The sequence below is a fragment of the Puma concolor genome, chromosome B4 (assembly GCF_028749965.1).
Source record: "Puma concolor isolate L17-30 chromosome B4, mPumCon1.1.hap2, whole genome shotgun sequence".
In the NCBI taxonomy this organism is placed as follows: domain Eukaryota; kingdom Metazoa; phylum Chordata; class Mammalia; order Carnivora; family Felidae; genus Puma; species Puma concolor.
The window spans coordinates 67460003-67480050 of record NC_141673.1 but is presented as its reverse complement, the minus strand read 5'-3'; the positions used below and the strand labels follow the sequence as shown (position 1 = coordinate 67480050).

Here is a 20048-nt window from a genome sequence, read left to right as displayed (position 1 = left end):
ATTGTGGTGATGATTGCACAATTCTGTAAATGTACTAAAAATCACAGAATTTACACTTAAAATGAGTGAATGTTATGGTATGTAAATCATACCTCAATAAAGTTATTAAGAAAAGATAAATGAGAGACGTATGAGCCTTGCCTTATGATACTTCAGAATAACCAACATAAGATTATAATAGAAAAAGACAGATAATAGATAAAAGAAATCTCAGATATAAGTCCTAGAATTTAATTATGATTCATATATTTCTACATGGTAGGAAAGAAAGTAATGTTGAATACATATTGTTGTCTCTTTAAACCAATAAAGTAATATATTTAGACATCCATATTACACCAAAATATAAATTCCAAATGATTAAATAATTCAAGATAAAATAATACAAACTAAGGAAAACTAAGAGATAATATGTACAGTAATTAGAGCATTTGTCCAATCAAAACTGGACATTTACATGATATCAGGAAAAAGGCAGACATATTTGACTATATAAATATTCAAACTTTTTTATGATAAAATAAAAACAAAATAAAGAAAAGTAACGAATCTGGATCAATATTTGCAACACAGTTTGCAAACTACTGTTAATATTGCTAACAGACAAAATATTGCTAATGGACAAGAAAAACAACACAGAAGAAGATAAATAGACAAAAGATATGAATGAGCAACTAATTTGCTGGAGAGAAAATCCAAATTATTAACAGACACTTGAAAAGATAGTAACACTCACTGGTAGTAAGGTAAATGCAGAATAAGCTAAATACAGAAAACATTTGTACCCATCAGTCCAAATGATATATAACATGTATATCTAGAGAGTATACAGGGGAAAACCACACTTATTCATTACTTAGGATATGTGAACTTTCCAGAAAGCAAACTAACAACATATATTCAAATTAAAATTATATCCACTTTGATATTAGAATCCTGTTACCGAGAATCACCTCCATATAAATAAAAGCATCCAAACTGAACGATTTATAAACAAGTTTGTTTACTGAAACATTATTCATTGTGTCAATATCTGGAAGCAAAGGTAATGCCTGTATAAAAGACAGTTGTATATATTAAGGCACATCCTCACCATGGAATATTAGGTTGTAATTTGAAAGAAATAAATTAGACCTAAGCCATTTGACCAAGATTAGTATGTCCATGGTATTGCTGAGTGAGGGAGAAACAAGATAAAACTTGATATTTAAAGGGAGTTTTTAGGGGCGCCTGGGTGGCTCAGTCGGTTGGGCGACCGACTTCGGCTCAGGTCATGATCTCACACTCCGTGAGTTCGAGCCCCGCATCGGGCTCTGTGCTGACAGCCTGGAGCCTGTTTCAGATTCTGTGTCTCCCTCTCTCTCTCTGACCCTCCCCCGTTCATGCTCTGTCTCTCTATGTCTCAAAAATAAATAAACGTCAAATAAAAAAAAATTTTTTTTAAATAAATAAATAAAGGGAGTTTTTAGAAGACAGAATAACCATGAATGTGTAAAATACGTATGTGTATCTGCACACATATGCATAAGCACTTATATGTGATTCTATGAGTATGAGAAAGCTATGAAAGAAAATGTTTTCAGTTACTGGGTTTCTGGAGAGGGAGGTGATGTGGTTGAAGGGAAAATAAAAACTGGGGAAAGGAGAGGTAGGTAAAGAAAAAAAAAAGAAAAAAATAAGACTGGACCACCATGAAGCACCATGCATAAAAAAATCTCATTTCCACATTCTCATAAAATTATATATGTGTCTTTATGTGTAAAAATATTTTAAAATTACTTTCAAAATGTCAAGTTCATACTTCGTGGTTGAACATACTTAAAATCATTTCCCACAAATGATCTCCAGAGTTTTGAAATAGAAATTAATGGACTACTGTTTTAAATGCAAATCTCCTAATATCTTTTCTGATTCTTCATTTCACCCCAAGTCATGTTAATTTGGATCCTGGAAATTGACATAGATTTGTGTGCTTTTTCCATTAAGGGAGGAAGAACTTGACTGAGGACAAAGTGCAGTGGGGGGTACTTTGTTTTAAGATTTTATTATTTTTTAAAGTAATCTCTACACTTGATATGGGGCTCAAACTCACAACCCCGAGATCAAGAGTCTCATGCTCCATTGACTGAGCCAGCCAGAAGCCCGTGTGGGGGGTACTTCTGAGTGGCTTGGAGGTTTGGTACTCTGTAATCTCAAACCCTACCATGTATCACTGTTGAACTCTTGATCAATTCCCTAATTTTACACATGCAGTCCAATATAATAGTTAATTCTAGTAGGGCTGTAATTCAGCAAGCCAGAGAATGAACTTCTGGGTTTGACTTTAGAACATCTCTAAGCCGTAAGTAAGGTTAGAATTTCCAGATTTGAATTTGTCTTGCTTGAAATTATCCTTAAGTATTAATATTTTTATCTCCACATACTAGATGACTGCAGCAGCTTCTTACTCATCATAATTTCATTATCAATGGACACATGATTTCAGGTGATCAAGGTGGTAAGTACATTTGCTATTGAATACCATAGTGAGAATATAAGAGAATTAGAATATAAATAGATTTGCTGTCTTTTGCACCTCCATCTATATTAATTTTAAATGTTTATTTATTTTGGGGAGAGAGAGAGTGCGAGCAGGGGAGGGGCAGATAGAGGGAGACAGAGGATCCAAAGCAGGTTCTGTGCTGACAGCAGAGAGCCTGATGTGGGGCTTGAACACACGAATTGTGAGATCATGACCTGAGCCAAAGATGGATGCTTAACTGACTGGGCCACACAGGCACCCCAACCCTCCTTTAAAAACCCACACATTTTACTGGGGGTCAAGTGAAGAACAAAATTCACTTTTTAGTGCCAATTTGAATACCAGTTTGGATTCTTTTTTTTTTTTAATATGAAATTTATTGTCAAACTGGTTTCCATACCACACCCAGTGCTCATCCCAACAGGTGCCCTCCTCAATGCCCATCATCCACCATCCCCTCCCTCCCACCCCCCATCAGCCCTCAGTTTATTCTCAGTTTTTAAGAGTCTCTTATACTTTGGCTCTCTCCCTCTCTCTCTTTTTTCCTTCCCCTCCCCCATGGTCTTCTGTTAAATTTCTCAGGATCCACATAAGAGTGAAAAACATATGGTATCTGTCTTTCTCTGTATGACTTATTTCACTTAGCATAACAGGCACATGAAAAGATGCTCAACATCACTCCTCATCAGGGAAATACAAATCAAAACCACACTGAGATACCACCTCATGCCGGTCAGAGTGGCTAAAATGAACAAATCAGGAGACTATAGATGCTGGTGAGGATGTGGAGAAACGGGAATCCTCCTGCACTGCTGGTGGGAATGCAAACTGGCGCAGCCGCTCTGGAAAACAGTGTGGAGGTTCCTCAAAAAATTAAAAATAGATCTACCCTATGACCCAGCAATAGCACTGCTAGGAATTTACCCAAGGGATACAGGAATACTGATGCATAGGGGCACTTGTACCCCAATGTTTATACCAGTTTGCATTCTTTGGTTCCAACCAACATAATTTGAATTTGGTTCACACTAGTTAAGAAAAGGATGTTTTGCAAAGGATACCAGATTAAAAGAGCATTTGTGAAAATGGACTCTGGATTCAGAGTGACTGGCTTGAAATTCCAGCTTCATTTGTAAAACAGGAATAATAGTACTTAGGTCATATAAAGTTGTTGAGATAATTTAAGAGAATTATATGTGTAAAACACTTAACTTACGGTGAGCGTCTTTATTAAAAGTCTAAAGTCTGCTATTGTTATTTTGCTTGTTGAAAAACTTCCTGTGAGGAAACCCAGTAAGCAAGGTATCACTGGAGATTCTCAACAGCAGGAGAACCTGGACAGTATCTTGTTAGGAGACAGGGGTAGAATGACTGGCCTTTTGTGGTTCACATGATCTCCTTGTGGCAAGGGGAGACAAGGGGCCACCATGGAGAGCCCCAGTGAGGTGCATAAAATGGGGAAGGGTTAATATCTCTAACCAAGAGTAGTGTGCAGTTACTGGAGGAAGGGTAAAAGGATGTTGGGCAGGGAAAAAAAACAGATGTTATCCACAAAATAAATATATATGTTTATTTACTGTAAAACAATACCCTGGAAAATTATCTGACCCATTTTTCTTCCTCTAAATAGGGCTGACCATTAAGCATCCTAAGAATAGAGCTTGCTGCCTTCTTCTTGAACATGTATTTAGATGCTGACACATACATATCTTTCAACAGCTGACATGATGCTCAATCAATAAATAATCCCTTGTTTCTAAAAACATTTCTTACAAGCTGCATTCAGACCAGTGTTCTATCAGTGAAGGAAGTGATCCCTATTCCGTAATTTCATATAGTGAAGTTTTTAAGAACACTTCTAATAAAGATGTTGCTAAGAATGCTAGAATAAGAAAGGAGGAAAGGAAAAGGAAAAGGAAAAGGAAAAGGAAAAGGAAAAGGAAAGGGAGAAACCTTAATTTTTCAGTTATAAGATATCTTGTGGCAAAATGGTTTAGCTTCTCTATGGTCCTGTTTCTCTGGTCCACTATGTGAAAGAATTAACATATCTTCTTAATATTCTTCTCATAGCTGTCTTCACCTCCTTGTTCTGTAGGCTGTAGACAAGGGGGTTCAGCATGGGAGTGACCACGCTGTATTTCAAGAACACCATCTCCAGACGGGAGCCTGAAGTTGGCAAGAGATAGCTGAGGAAACCTGAGCCATAGAACAAGATCACAGTAGTGAGGTGAGAAGAGCAAGTAGAGAAGGCCTTGCTTCTGCCTGACGTGGAGCTGATGCTCAGGATGGTGGAGACAATGCGAACATAGGAAAAAACAATCATAACGAAGGTTCCAAAGAAATGCAAGACAGAGGCGCACAGCAGGAGTGTGAAGTTGGTCGAGGTATCAGAACAAGACAGAGGGAAGAGAGAAGACAGCTCACAGCTGAAGTGGGGAAGAGTCTGGTCCTCGCAATAGTCTAAATTGACAGCCAAGAGGATATTAATGAGAGCATCAACAAAGGCCAGGCCCCAGGAACCCCACACCATCCCAACACAGAGCTGGTTGCTCATCACCTGGCCATAGAGCAGAGGGGAGCTGATGGCTACATAGCGGTCATAGGCCATCACAGCCAGCAGACAGGCCTCCGTGCCCCCGGTGGCAAACACAAAGAAGGCCTGAGCCAGGCAGCTCTCTACAAAGATGGTTTTACTTTCAGAAAGTAGATTCTCCAGCATCTTGGGGACTGTGACAGATGAGTGGCAGAGGTCCAGGAAGGACAGTTGTCTCAAAAAGAAGTACATGGGCATGTGAAGGTGAGAATCAGTCCTAATCACCAGCAGCATCACCAGGTTCCCCATCAGAGTCAGGACGTAAATCACCAGAAACAACATGAAGAGCAGAATTTGAGTCTGAGGGTCAGCAGATAACATAAGGAGGATGAACTCACTGACAATGCTGTGGTTTCTCATGGTGATAAAAATATTTACCCTGGGAATCCAAGAAAGAAAGACATCAGATCTCCTTTTGTGCCTCCAATTTACCCCTAATGCTTTAGCCTTCCTGTTCATGTACATTATTTCACAAATGTACTGGAAACCATGTTGAAATATTTCTAAGCTGACTTCCTAATCATGACAATAAATTTGATATTCTTGGATGACAGCCCACCATCCCTCTATCAGTTCCTTACGTAATTTTGTAGGCCCTCATGTTATGCCCCTAGAGGTCCCCTTCTTTTATTTTTAAGATAGGTATTAACACAAAGAACATTTTGTATATTCAGTGGGAATAGAGAAATTTTGTTGGTGTGGCAGAATAAAAGGTTAATAACAGAAGTAAAATCCTTGAGAAAGGGACAATGACCCAGGAGCACAAGTAATTTTGTCTATAGGTAGGAGAAGGGGGCCTTTATCTGTTGAAAATAAGAGGTAAGGTAAAGAGAGTGGGGACTAAGGCAGCTAGCTTGGTAGACTGTATGGCTAAAATATGAGAGAATTTCCAACTGTTTGCAAAGTTTTTGATAAAATGTGAGATGAAATTATGAACACGGTCTGTTTATCTATCTATCTATCTATCTATCTATCTATCTATCTATCTATCATCCATCTTATCTATTTGTGTGTGTATATGGTGTGTGTTTTTAGTGCTGAGGGATTTTGATGATCTAAGAACACAAAACTCAGGTACATCAAGTGGAAGACTTACTAAGGAAATGCAGTAGGATTCACTGGTAATATATTTGCCTATTTGATATTTGGAGACTAATATGAACAAGTATGTGATTATCTCAGTAATATTTAGCTGCTTAAGCACATGTATAGAACAGAAAGAGATGTGATATTAAATGGGCTTTGTTTTTTTCCAGGAATATGCAGTGACAAAGAAAAAAAAGGTAAGGAACTCATGCATGTTTGCAAAGTGAAATGAATCACAGAAACAAGGCTCTATAAGGAATTAAATGGGGAACATGCAGAGGATTATGGCTACGGCAGTCACATATCCCATGCCCAGCTTAAATCACACTCTGCTCCTGTCAATGTCTCAGCCAGCTTTGGAAGTCCACAAGACAACCAACCTACGTTTTCACATTCTAAAACTTGTCCATGTTCTTCTGCTTTGTTCTGACACACATGACTTGCAACCTCAGACTCAGGATAACTACTCTGTAATGCTGTCCAAGTCCATCCCATTATGGCTTTTCCTTCTAACTCAAGACAACTGATCAAAGACTGATCTCTCTTCCCTTGACTGTTAACCAAGCACTGGATGACTAAATTCAATTACCTATTTAAATAACCAGCAGCACCAGGTGGTGGCAACTATACTTTGAGATCCCCTGACAAACTGCTCATATCCCAGGAAAATTATTCATTTTGTCCACGTAGCATTGAGAATCTTGTATTAGGACACACCTGGGAAGAATTCTATTGAAAATTAATATTTGTAATGAGATATATGCTGGCAATAAGAAACGATGAGTTGGGGTGCCTGGGTGGCTCAGTCGGTTAAGCGTCCGACATCAGCACAGGTCATGATCTCACAGTCCATGAGTTCGAGCCCCGCATAGGGCTCTGTGCTGACAGCTCAGAGCCTGGAGCCTGCTTCAGATTCTGTGTTTCCCTCTCTCTCTGACCCTCCCCTGCTCGTGTTCTGTCTCTGTCTCAAAAATAAATAAAAATATTTTTAAAAATTTTTAAAAAAAGAAATGATGTTATGTATATTATTTTTCCAACATATGTATATTTATTTCCAGTTATTTGAGGGGTGGGTTATGAAAATAATGGCTAAAATTTTCATATTTCACTCATTAATTTAGATCTAATCAGAGTGTCCATTTGGGTTTCTGCTGCCCAGATCACATTATCTCCAACCATCATATGGATAAATCAGCTGGTACAGAATTGAAGCATGAAATCCTTTATGTTAGGCAAAAGGCCCATGATACCCAGGGTGTGGAAAAGAAGGAGGTACTATGCCTCTGTGACATGATTTTAGGGCAATACAAAGAAAAACCCTTTTCTATCTTCCACCTCCAAATAGTCCTGACTTATTAACTGCAAAATATTCTATGAATTATGGGATGAAGTTTATCCTTGAAACAAAATGAAAATGGGATAACCTTGCATGTGTATTTGCACACATAAAATACAATGACAGGAAGAAAAGTTGCCATCGGGGCCTGACTTCCACAGAAGTGAAATGTCAGATTTCTTTTTAGGGTATTCGTAAAGTGTCAAAGACATTTCCTTAAAATAAGTAAATAAGTAAAATAATAAAAACAAATCTTTTTACTATGGCTAATGACCAAAAGGTACTATTAGTGATTTCTTTCTTCTGCTGCTTTTTAAAAATATTTTATTTTTTCTTTATTTTATTTTATTTTTTTTTCAAAGTTTATTTTTTTGGGACAGAGAGAGACAGAGCATGAACGGGGGAGGGGCAGAGAGAGAGGGAGACACAGAATCGGAAACAGGCTCCAGGCTCTGAGCCATCAGCCCAGAGCCCGACGCGGGGCTCGAACTCACGGACCGCGAGATCGTGACCTGGCTGAAGTCGGACGCTTAACCGACTGCGCCACCCAGGCGCCCCTATTTTTTCTTTTTTAAAGTTTATTTCTTTTGAGAGGGGCAGAGAGAGAAGGAGAGAGAATCCCAAGCAGGCTCCACACTGTCAGCACAGAGCCCAACGTGACACTCTAACCCACTGTGAGATCATGAGCTCAGCCAAAATCAAGAGTCGGATGCTTAACTGACTGAGCCACCCTGACACCCCTTCTTCTACTGTTTCTAAACATAAAATGTCAATAACTTTGGAAAACATGATATAGTAGTTTTGTTGCCAGATATTAACATAATTAGAGGGAGAGAGTTAATTGGATCCCATCCAAGGGAAAAACAGCTAAGGACTGGTCAGTGCAGAATGAAATATGAAATGACTTTATTTCATAATGTTGACCTGAAAGTATTAGCTGAGAACATTAATAAGTGTCTTAATGATGAGGAAGCAGGAGAAACAGGTTTAGCATTTTATCGATTTTGAAAGACAAGCGTGGCCACAAAGGAGCTTAAAGCCCTGGTTTTATGAAGAGGTATCTTGTATGAGGAAAAAAAAAATACTAAAACCAGAGTTAAGCAGGTATTGGAGATAAGCATCACCTAGTTCATTTTTGCCCAGATTGTGCCTCAATCTTGCCCCAATTGTGCCTCAATCTTGCCCCACATGTCTCAGGGGTAGTCCATCTGAAGATTATTATAATGCAGGTAAAGTAATTCTCTGAAGCTCATAAGACTGGTTGAGGAGGAGGCAGTTTAAAGCATGAAGAGTGGAAAACATGCTCCTAATGTCCTACCATATCCCTATCTGCAGTGCTTTCAGATGGTGGACTCAGCTTCTCCAACATAAAATAAGGACTTTATGCCTGAGGTTCAGGAAGTGTAGCACAATGTTGCCAACACCCTGCAATTTAGACAGATGTGTGGTATAGCGGGATCATGTCACTTAGCAGCTGTTTAGCTTTGGAGATATTGTTTGATATTGTAAATTATAATTGTTCCACCCATAAACTGAGTACATTTGGGGGAAATAATATATGTCTTATATTTGATTGAATTAGCCTATACATAAAGAGCTGGAAACAGGACTTCCGATCTATTAATGTAAATGTTAATGCATCCCAGGAAAAGGAAGAAGAGTATATCAGAGTAGTAGACTGAAGCATGTTAGGGAAGAGATAATATGAGACCATATTGCAAAAGAGCTGTCTCTAAATGTAGGGATAGTGTCTAGACTTGAGAACAGTAAGAAGATGACAGAATTCAAGGGAAAGGTAAGTCTCCTAGAAAGCAGTAAGAAAGGAAGGAAAGGAAGGAAAAAAGGAAGCACCTCAAGGAGTAGGTTGGGAGAAGACAAAATCATCAGAGGACTCAGAGGAACATTTTCGTCCTCGAATTCTCTTAGGGGAGACATTATCCCGGAGTTTTGAATCAATAGGTAGAGGGATCAGGTGATATTCATTAAAAGAAGATGTAACACAACTTTCCAGCTCTGGGAATAGACATTTTCATACATTTTCCTCTGTAACTCTAAATATTTTGCTGACAGAATTTTCTGAACAAAGGATTCTGATACTCTAACAATCAAAAGACCAGTTGGTTTAGGCTGAACTAAGGATCCCAAGGGACTGGCTCAATAATCTATATTCCCAGGAGTTATAGCGGAAGCCTACAGTGTAGACTCAGTTGCTAAGAAGCTTGAAGTTTTAAAAAGACACTGGGGTTTTTCTCATGTGTGACCGTTGCAACTTATAAACCGAAGCAATCAACCTGAACTCCTAGATGTACTCTCCAGCTAGTCTGGAAACTGAAGAGAGGCAGGGTTGGAAAAGAGAATTTGGAATCTTTTCCCTCAGGACCAGGTCATATGGACCCTCAGAGAATTTGTTTGGGATCTGAAAAGAGATTCACAGCTAACCTCCAGATTATCTTCTCATATGTGTATGAGATTATTTATTCAATTTGGTTTAATATTAATATTAATATTAATCAAGTGAAGTAATATTTAAACATTTTTAAATAATTTAAATACTAATCTGTATCTTATTATACAACAAATACATACTCATGGCAAAGAATATAAGCAGAATGCAATTTTCAATAGCTTTCCTATAATCTCTCCTATTCTTACCTTACCTCAAAGATCAGGAGTCAGAAGGGGAGAAGTTTCCAGTTGTTAAAGATACCTCGTCTAATTATATCCAATAACTAGGAAAATATCCATAGGAATCAGTATGGTGTTAGCTATATATGTGTATTATATATATTTATATATAAAACAAATTATACTTATGGATATGTATATATATAATTTGGCTTTCAAAAAAGAAATGTTTAAGTATACAATAAAAACTAATAAAATGATTACATATAGAAGGATGGAGAAAATAAACAGGATGGGGAAAACAAAACAGGGAAGAAATTTATGTTATTTTTAATGTTATTTGTTATATAGTATTGACTTCTGAATAACCTATTTTACCAAACAGAAACAGGTTAAATTCAAAATTCTAAAACTAAAAACCAAAACAAATAAGCCTAGCTATACATCAAAGAAATGATATAACCACTAAAGAAAAAAATGGTTTCAAATGACCTGAGATTATAAGATTTTAAGTGGACTGTTTCAGTGAGAGAGACAATCTAATCAGTAGTCTTATTGATAGGAATAATATTGGTATGGTTTTTGAAACTATTATTTGTACATTTGAAAGATAAAGCAAATATTATGCTACTGTTCTTAGGAATACTTACTTATTCAGCACAAGAGCAAAGTGACACAATATAGAATCAAAGAAATAAGAATTTTGCTATCTTAAATTTTAATTTGAAATATTTATATTATTAAAATGTCAATACTACCCAAAGCAATCTACACATTCAATAAATTTGAATTTGAAATATTTATATTATTACAATGTCAATACTACACAAAGCAATCTACACATTCAATGCAATCCCAGTCAAAATTGCACCAGCATTCTTCTCAAAGCTAGAACAAACAATCCTAAAATTAGTATGGAACCACAAGAGACCCCAAATAGCCAAAGTAATACTGAAGAAGAAAACCAAAGCAGAAGGCATCACAATCCCAGAATTTAACCTCTACTACAAACCTGTAATCATCAAGACAGTATGGTATTGGCACCAGAACAGACACATTAGACCAATGGAATAGAATAGAGAACCCAGAATTGGACCCACAAATGTATGGCCAACTAATCTTTGACAAAGCAGGAAAGAGTATCCACTGGAAAAAAAAAGTCTCTTTAACAAGTGGTGCTGGGAGAAATGGACAGCAACATGCAGAAGAATGAAACTAGACCACTTTCTTACACCATACACAAAAATAAACTCAAAATGGATGAAGGACCTGAATGTGAGACAGGAAACCATCAAAACCCTAGAGGAGAAAGCAGGCAAAAACCTCTTTGACCTCAGCCGCAGCAATTTCTTACTCAGCACATCTCCAAAGGCAAGGGAATTAAAAGTAAAAATAACTACTGGGACCTCATCAAGATAAAAAGCTTTTGCACAGCAAAGGAAACAATCAGCAAAACTAAAAGGCAACCAACGAAATGGGAAAATATATTTGCAAATGACATATTGGATAAAGGGCTATGATCCAAAATCTATAAAGAACTCACCAAACTCTACACCCGAAAAACAAATAATCCAGTTAGAAAATGGGCAGAAGACATGAATAGACACTTTTGCAAAGAAGACATCCAGATGGCCAACAGACACATGAAAAGATGCTCAATGTCACTCCTCTTCAGGGAAATACAAATCAAAACCACAGTGAGATGCCACCTCATGCCAGTCAGAGTGGATAAAATGAACAAATCAGGAGACTATAGATGCTGGCAAGAATGTGGAGAAATGGGAACCCTCCTGCACTGCTGGTGGGAATGCAAACTTGTGCAGCCGCTCTGGAAAACAGTATGGAGGTTCCTCAAAAAATTAAAAATAGAACTACCATATGACCCAGCAATAGCACTGCTAGGAATTTGCCCAAGGGATACAGGAGTGTTGATGCATAGGAGCACATGTACCCCAAGGTTTACAGCAGTGCTTTCAACAACAGCCAACGTATGGAAAGAGCCTAAATGTCCATCACCTGACAAATGGATAAAGAAGATGTGGTTTATATATATGATGGAATACTACTTGGCAATAAGAAAGAATGAAATCTAGCCTTTTGCAGCAACGTGGATGGAACTGGAGGGTATGATGCTAAGTGAAATAAGTTAGGCAGAGAAAGACAGATACCATATGTTTTCACTCATATGTGGATCCTGAGAAACTTAACAGAAGACCATGGGGGAAGGGATGGGGGCAAAAAGTTACAAACAGAGAGGAAGGTAGGCAAACCATAAGAGACTCTTAAATACAGAGAACAAACTGAGGGTTGATGGGGGTTGGGGGGAGAGGGGAAAGTGGGTGATGTGCATTGAGGAAGGCACTTGTTGAGATGAGCACTGGGTGTTGTATGGAAGCCAATGTGACAATATATTATATTAAAATCATAAATTAAAAAACTAGAGTAAATGAAGAAAAAAATAAAATAAAATAAAATAAACAGAAATATTTGTGAACTTGTTACCTTTTGTTTTGCTTTAAATGGCTCTATTGAAAAAGCCTAGAAGTATTGATAAAGTAGTAATGATCACCTATGGTACCCTGATTTTGGCTTCTAAATACCATTAAAGGAAGCAGAATTCCTTAGAAAAATGGCTGATTACAGGTTTAGGGCAAAATGTACACGTAAAAAAAATCTGATTTTTTTTTTTTTTTTTTTTGGTGCCAGAAAGTAAAGGAGGCATCAAACCTATTATGATCATCAGAAGGATACAGCAACAAGACCACAGGCCAAGAACAGAATATTTTAGTGAAAAATAATTACTGAAATTGATTAAAACACACTGCATATATAAAAAGACATGATTTAATGGCAATGCACAATCAATTATTCAACCAATCAATTGATAAAGCACTGAAAGGGGACCTTCTGGGAAGATGGAGGCGTAGGAGGACGCTGGGCTCACCGCGTCCTGTGGATCACTTAGATTCCATACACACCTGCCTAAATAACCCAGCAAATCGCCAGAAGACTAGCAGAATGGATTCTCTGGAGCCAAGCATAGACAAGAGGTCCATGGAAGAGGGTAGGAAGAGCAGAGAGGCGGTGTGCACTATATGGACTGGCAGGAGGGAGCCCGGAGGGAGGGGCAGTCTGCCCGCTGGCAAAGCAGAGCCCCCGAGTCTGGCTTGCAAAAACGGAGGGGCCGGACAGAGTGTGTTCTGACAGCAAGAGGAACTTAACTTCTGGAAGGTTATAAGTTAACAGATCTGCTTGGAGAACGGGAGGGCTGGAGGACAACAGGAGGGAGAGTTGTTGAGCCCCGGACAAGAGAGCGCAGCTTGGCAGGGAACAAAGGCAATGGCCAGCAACATCTCCCTCGGCCATCCCCCAGCCAAAATCCCAAAGGGAACCGGTTCCTGCCAGGGAACTTGCTGGCACCACACAAACACCCAACGCTGTGCTTCTGAGGATCCATCCCTCCGGCGGGTCTGACTCCCTCCCGGTGCCACAGGGCCCCTCCTGAAGCAGATTTCCAAAGGAAAAGGGAACTGAGCCTGCCTCTCCTGCCCCTGTGCACCTTCCCTATCCACCCCAGCTAATACGCCAGATCCCCAGCACCACAAGCCTGGCAGTGTGCAAGTAGCCCAGACGGGCCACGCCACCCCGCAGTGAATCCCACTCCTAGGAGAGGGGAAGAGAAGATACACACCAGTGTGACTGTGGCCCCAGCGGCGGCCTGGGGCAGACATCAGGTCTGACTGCGGCCCCACCCAGCAAGGCAAGTTATTCAAGACAGCACAGGGGAAGTGCCCTGCAGTTCCACACCACTCCAGGGACTATCCAAAATGACCAAACGGAAGAATTCCCCTCAAAAGAATCTCCAGGAAATAACGACAGCTAATGAACTAATCAAAAAGGATTTAAACAATATAACAGAAAGTGAATTTAGAATAATAGTCATAAAATTAATCGCTGGGCTTGAAAACAGTATAAAGAACAGCAGAGAATCTATTGCTACAGAGATCAAGGGACTAAGGAACAGCCAGGAGGAGCTAAAAATGCTATTAATGAGCTGCAAAATAAAATGGAGACAACCACAGCTCAGATTGAAGAGGCAGAGGAGAGAATAGGTGAACTAGAAGATAAAATTATGGAAAAAGAGGAAACTGAGAAAAAGAGAGATAAAAAAATCCAGGAGTATGAGGGGAAAATTAGAGAACTAAGTGATGCACTAAAGAGAAAGAATCTACACATAATTGGTATTCCAGAGGAGGAAGAGAGAGGGAAAGGTGCTGACGGTGTACTTGAAGAAGTAATAGCTGAGAACTTCCTGGATCTGGGGAAGGAAAAAGGCATTGAAACCCAAGAGGCACAGAGAACTCCCTTCAGACGTCACTTGAATTGATCTTCCGCACGACATATCATAGTGAAACTGGCAAAATACAAGGATAAAGAGAAAATTCTGAAAGCAGCTAGGGATAAACGTGCTATAACATATAAAGGGAGACCGATAAGACTCGTGACAGATCTCTCTACTGAAACTTGGCAGGCCAGAAAGGAATGGCAGGAAATCTTCAATGTGATGAACAGAAAAAAATACGCAGCCGAGAATCCTCTATCCAGCAAATCTGTCATTTAGAATAGAAGAAGAGATAAAGGTCTTCCCAAACAAACAAAAACTGAAGGAATTCATCACCACTAAACCAGCCCTACAAGAGATCCTAAGGGGGATCCTGTGAGACAAAGTACCAGAGACATCGCTACAAGCATGAAACCTACAGACATCACAATGACTCTAAACCCATATCTTTCTATAATAACACTGAATGTAAATGGACTAAATGCGCCAACCAAAAGACATAGGATATCAGAATGGATAAAAAAACAAGACCCATCTATTTGCTGTCTACAAGAGACTCATTTTAGACCTGAGGACACCTTCAGATTGAAAGTGAGGGGATAGAGAACTATTTATCATGCTACTCGAAGTCAAAAGAGAGCTAGAGTAGCCATACTTACATCAGACAAACTAGACTTTAAATTAAAGGCTGTAATAAGAGATAAAGAAGTGCATTATATAATAATTACAGGGTCTATCCATCAAGAAGAACAATTATAAATGTCTATGTGCCGAATATGGGAGCCCCCAAATATATAAAACAATTACTCACAAACATAAGCAACCTTATTGATAAGAATGTGGTAATTGCAGGGGACTTTAATACCCCACTTACGACAATGGATAGATCATCTAGACACATGGTCAATAAAGAAACAAGGGACCTGAATGATACATTGGATCAGATGGACTTGACAGATATATTTAGAACTCTGCATCCCAAAGCAACAGAATAGACCTTCTTCTCGAGTGCACATGGAACATTCTCCAAGATAGATCATATACTGGGTCACAAAACAGCCCTTCATAAGTATACAATAATTGAGATCATACCATGCATACTTTCGGACCACAATGCTATGAAGCTTGAAATCAACCACAGGAAAAAGTCTGGAAAACCTCCACAAGCATGGAGGTTAAAGAACACTCTACTAAAGAATGAGTGGGTCAACCAGGCAACTAGAGAAGAAATTAAAAAATATATGGAAACAAACGAAAATAAAAATACAACAATCCAAACGCTTTGGGACGCAGCAAAGGCAGTCCTGAGAGGAAAATACATTGCAATCCAGGCCTATCTCCAGAAACAAGAAAAATCCCAAATGCAAAATCTAACAGCACACCTAAAGGAAATAGAAGCAGAGCAGCAAAGACACCCCAGACACAGCAGAAGAGAAATAATAAAGATCAGAGCAGAAAGAAACAATATAGATTCTAAAAAAACTATAGAGAAGATCAATGAAACCAAGAGTTGGTTTTTTGAAAAAATAAACAAAATTGATAAACCTCTAGCCAGGCTTCTCAAAAAGAAAAGGGAGATGACCCAAATGATAAAATCATGAATGAAAATGGAATTATTACAACCAATCCCTCAGAAATACAAGCAATTATCAGGGAATACTATGCAAAACTATATGCCAACAAACTGGACAACCTGGAAGAAATGGACAAATTCCTAAACACCCACACACTTCCAAAACTCAAACAGGAGGAAATAGAAAGCTTAAACAGACCCATAACCAACGAAGAAATTAAATCAGGTATCAAAAATCTCCCAACAAATAAGAGTCCAGGACCAGATGGCTTCCCTGGGGAATTCTACCAGACATTTAAAGCAGAGATAATACCTATCCTTCTCAAGCTATTCCAAAAAATAGAAAGGGAAGGAAAACTTCCAGACTCATTCTATGAAGCCAGTATTACTTTGATTCCTAAACCAGACAGAGACCCAGTAAAAAAAGAGAACTACAGGCCAATATCCCTGATGAATATGGATGCAAAAATTCTCAATAAGATACTAGCAAATCGAATTCAACAGCTTATAAAAAGAATTATTCACCATGATCAAGTGGGATTCATTCCTGGGATGCAGGGCTGGTTCAACATTCGCAAATCAATCAACATGATACATCACGTTAATAAAAGAAAAGAAAAGAACCATATGATCCTGTCTATCGATGCAGAAAAAGCATTTGACAAAATTCAGCACCCTTTCTTAATAAAAACCTTCAAGAAAGTCGGGATAGAAGGAACATACTTAAACATCACAAAAGCCATTTATGAAAAGCCCACAGCTAATATCATCCTCAATGGGGAAAAACTGAGAGCTTTCCCCCTGAGATAAGGAACATGACAGGGATGTTCACTCTCACTGCTGTTGTTTAACATAGTATTGGAAGTGCTAGTATCAGCAATCAGACAACAAAAGGAAATCAAAGGCATCAAAATTGGCAAAGATGAAGTAAAGCTTTCACTTTTTGCAGATGACATGATATTATACACGGAAAACCCGATAGACTCCACCAAAAGTCTGCTAGAACTGACACATGAATTTAGCAAAGTTGCAGGATACAAAATCAATGTACAGAAATCAGTTGCATTCGTATACACTAATAATGAAGCAACAGAAAGACAAATAAAGACCGGATCCATTCACAATTGCACCAAGAAGCATAAAATACCGAGGAATAAACCTAACCAAAGATGTAAAAGATCTGTATGCTGAAATCTATAGAAAGCTTATGAAGGAAATTGAAGAAGATATAAAGAAATGGAAAAACATTCCATGCTCATGGGTTGGAAGAATAAATATTGTCAAAATGTCAATACTACACAAAGCTATCTACACATTCAATGCAATCCCAATCAAAATTGCACCAGCATTCTTCTTGAAGCTAGAACAAGCAATCCTAAAATTCATATGGAACCACAAAAGGCCCCGAATAGCCAAAGTAATTTTGAAGAAGAAGACCAAAGCAGGACGTATCACAATCCCAGACTTTAGCCTCTACTACAAAACTGTCATCATCAAGACAGCATGGTATTGGCACAAAAACAGACACATAGACCAATGGAATAGAATAGAAACCCCAGAACTAGACCCACAAAAGTATAGCCAACTAATCTTTGACAAAGCAGGAAAGAATATCCAATGGAAAAAAGACAGTCTCTTTAACAAATGGTGCTGGGAGAACTGGACAGCAACATGCAGAAGATTGAAACTAGACCACTTTCTCACACCATTCACAAAAATAAACTCAAAATGGATAAAGGACCTGAATGTGAGACAGGATACATCAAAACACTAGAGGAGAAAGCAGGAAAAGACCTCTCTGACCTCAGCTGTAGCAATTTCTTACTTGACACATCCCCAAAGGCAAGGGAATTAAAAGCAAAAATGAACTATTGGGACCTCATGAAGATAAAAAGCTTCTGCACAGGAAAGGAAACAATCAACAAAACTAAAAGGCAACCAACGGAATGGGAAAATATATTTGCAAATGACATATCGGACAAAGGGCTAGTATCCAAAATCTATAAAGAGCTCACCAAACTCCACACCCAAAAAACAAATAATCCAGTGAAGAAATGGGCAGAAAACATGAATAGACACTTCTCTAAAGAAGACATCCAGATGGCCAACAGGCACATGAAAAGATGCTCAACGTCGCTCCTCATCAGGGAAATACAAATCAAAACCACACTCAGATATCACCTCACGCCAGTCAGAGTGGCCAAAATGAACAAATCAGGAGACTATAGATGCTGGAGAAACAGGAACCCTCTTGCACTGTTGGTGGGAATGCAAATTGGTGCAGCCACTCTGGAAAGCAGTGTGGAGGTTCCTCAAAAAATTAAAAATAGACCTACCCTATGACCCAGCAGTAGCACTGCTAGGAATTTACCCAAGGGATATAGGAGTACTGATGCATAGGGGCACTTGTACCCCAATGTTTATAGTAGCACTCTCAACAATAGCCAAATTATGGGAAGAGCCTAAATGTCCATCAACTGATGAATGGATAAAGAAATTATGGTTTATATACACAATGGAGTATTACGTGGCAATGAGAAAGAATGAAATATGGCCCTTTGTAGCAACATGGATGGAACTGGAGAGTGTGATGCTCAGTGAAATAAGCTATACAGAGAAAGACAGATACCATATGTTTTCACTCTTATGTGGATCCTGAGAAACTTAACAGAAACCCACGGGGGAGGGGAAGGAAAAAAAAAAGAGGTTAGAGTGGGAGAGAGCCAAAGCATAAGAGACTCCTAAAAACTGAGAACAAACTGAGGGTTGATGGGGGGGGGGGTGGGAGGGAGGGGAGGGTGAGGTGATGGGCATTGAAGAGGGCATCTTTTGGGATGAGCTCTGGGTGTTGTATGGAAACCAGTTTGACAATAAATTTCATATATAAAAAAAATAAGAAATAAATTAAAAAAAGATAAAGCACTGAAAGAAAAAGCTCAATGGACATTAACAGAGGTTATACTGAAAATTTATAATTAAAGGGAATGAAATAAAGTAGTTCTCATGACTTCTCGTATGTATTTCAGGTTAATCAAAGAAACCCTAATTGATATGAGAACTTAATTTTATTCAGATTAATTCCAGCTAATAAACGCAGAAGGAATAAGAAAATAAGAAAATTACCCGTTTGGAAACTCGAATGAAATAACTACTTCAAGCAATTGTCATCAGTGGTTTGTAAACATCTTTAAGTAAAAGAAGGTTGGAGAACTTTACAGTGAAGGGATACAAGCATCATCACTTGCACCCACTGATCTATCTTGTCATCAAAAAAGTGGGATAACCAAACATCATATCTCTCTTGATGTAATGCAACATGAAGTTCACAACTCACTTATGAAGATTTTCAGAAAGGACTCAAGTCTTTTCTTATGACAAAATGTGGGCTCAATGGACAAGGTAAGTAACACAACTAGGAAGAAAACTAGCTAAATCCAGAATGCAGATATTCCACAGGAAAACTGTACAGACTTCAACAACTTAACAGCAGTCACAACTTCCAGATATGCTCAGGAGCTGTGACGTCTCCTGCCTTGGCAGTGGAGTAAGCTTGCTGTAGCACACGACAGCCCTAGTTCCCCTCTTGAGTAGGATGATCTGAATCCATCAATTTTTCTATCATTTAGCTCTGCTCTCAGGAATATTCCTTGTTCCACTACCTTGCATGGCCACATCTGAGATGAGTACTGGAGAAAATGTCCTTCTTAGTATCTTCATAGCTTTCACTGCCTGCTTTTCATTGGGCTTCAACATGTAGAATTTTCTTTAGGGATCAATCAAACATTGATTTTTACAGGGCAGGCTTCCAGTCGGTTCTCTGTGTAGGTAATCGTAGTTATAAATCTTGAATAGCCTTGATTTTTAAATCTGAAGACACTATTATCTTAATCTTACCGAGCAAGGCTGCTCTGCTTTTCCGTCACTCCCCTTATTAATTAGGCCACTCGGAGGCTACCTGAAGCAGTGGGTTTG

General features: G+C 38.6%; 1 protein-coding gene across 1 annotated transcript; it reads right to left on the bottom strand.

The window, feature by feature from the left end:
• Nucleotides 1-4547: 4547 nt before the first annotated feature.
• LOC112867512 (olfactory receptor 8S1-like) lies at nucleotides 4548-5645 on the bottom strand. The gene has a single exon (XM_025930503.2). The coding sequence runs from the start codon at nucleotides 5577-5579 to the stop codon at nucleotides 4548-4550; it is 1032 nt and encodes a 343-aa protein (XP_025786288.2). The 5' UTR covers nucleotides 5580-5645.
• Nucleotides 5646-20048: the final 14403 nt, after the last annotated feature.

Coding starts and splice junctions, on each gene's coding strand:
- LOC112867512 (XM_025930503.2), bottom strand. CDS start 5,579: ATGTACATGAACAGGAAGGCTAAAGCATTAGGGGTAAATTGGAGGCAC.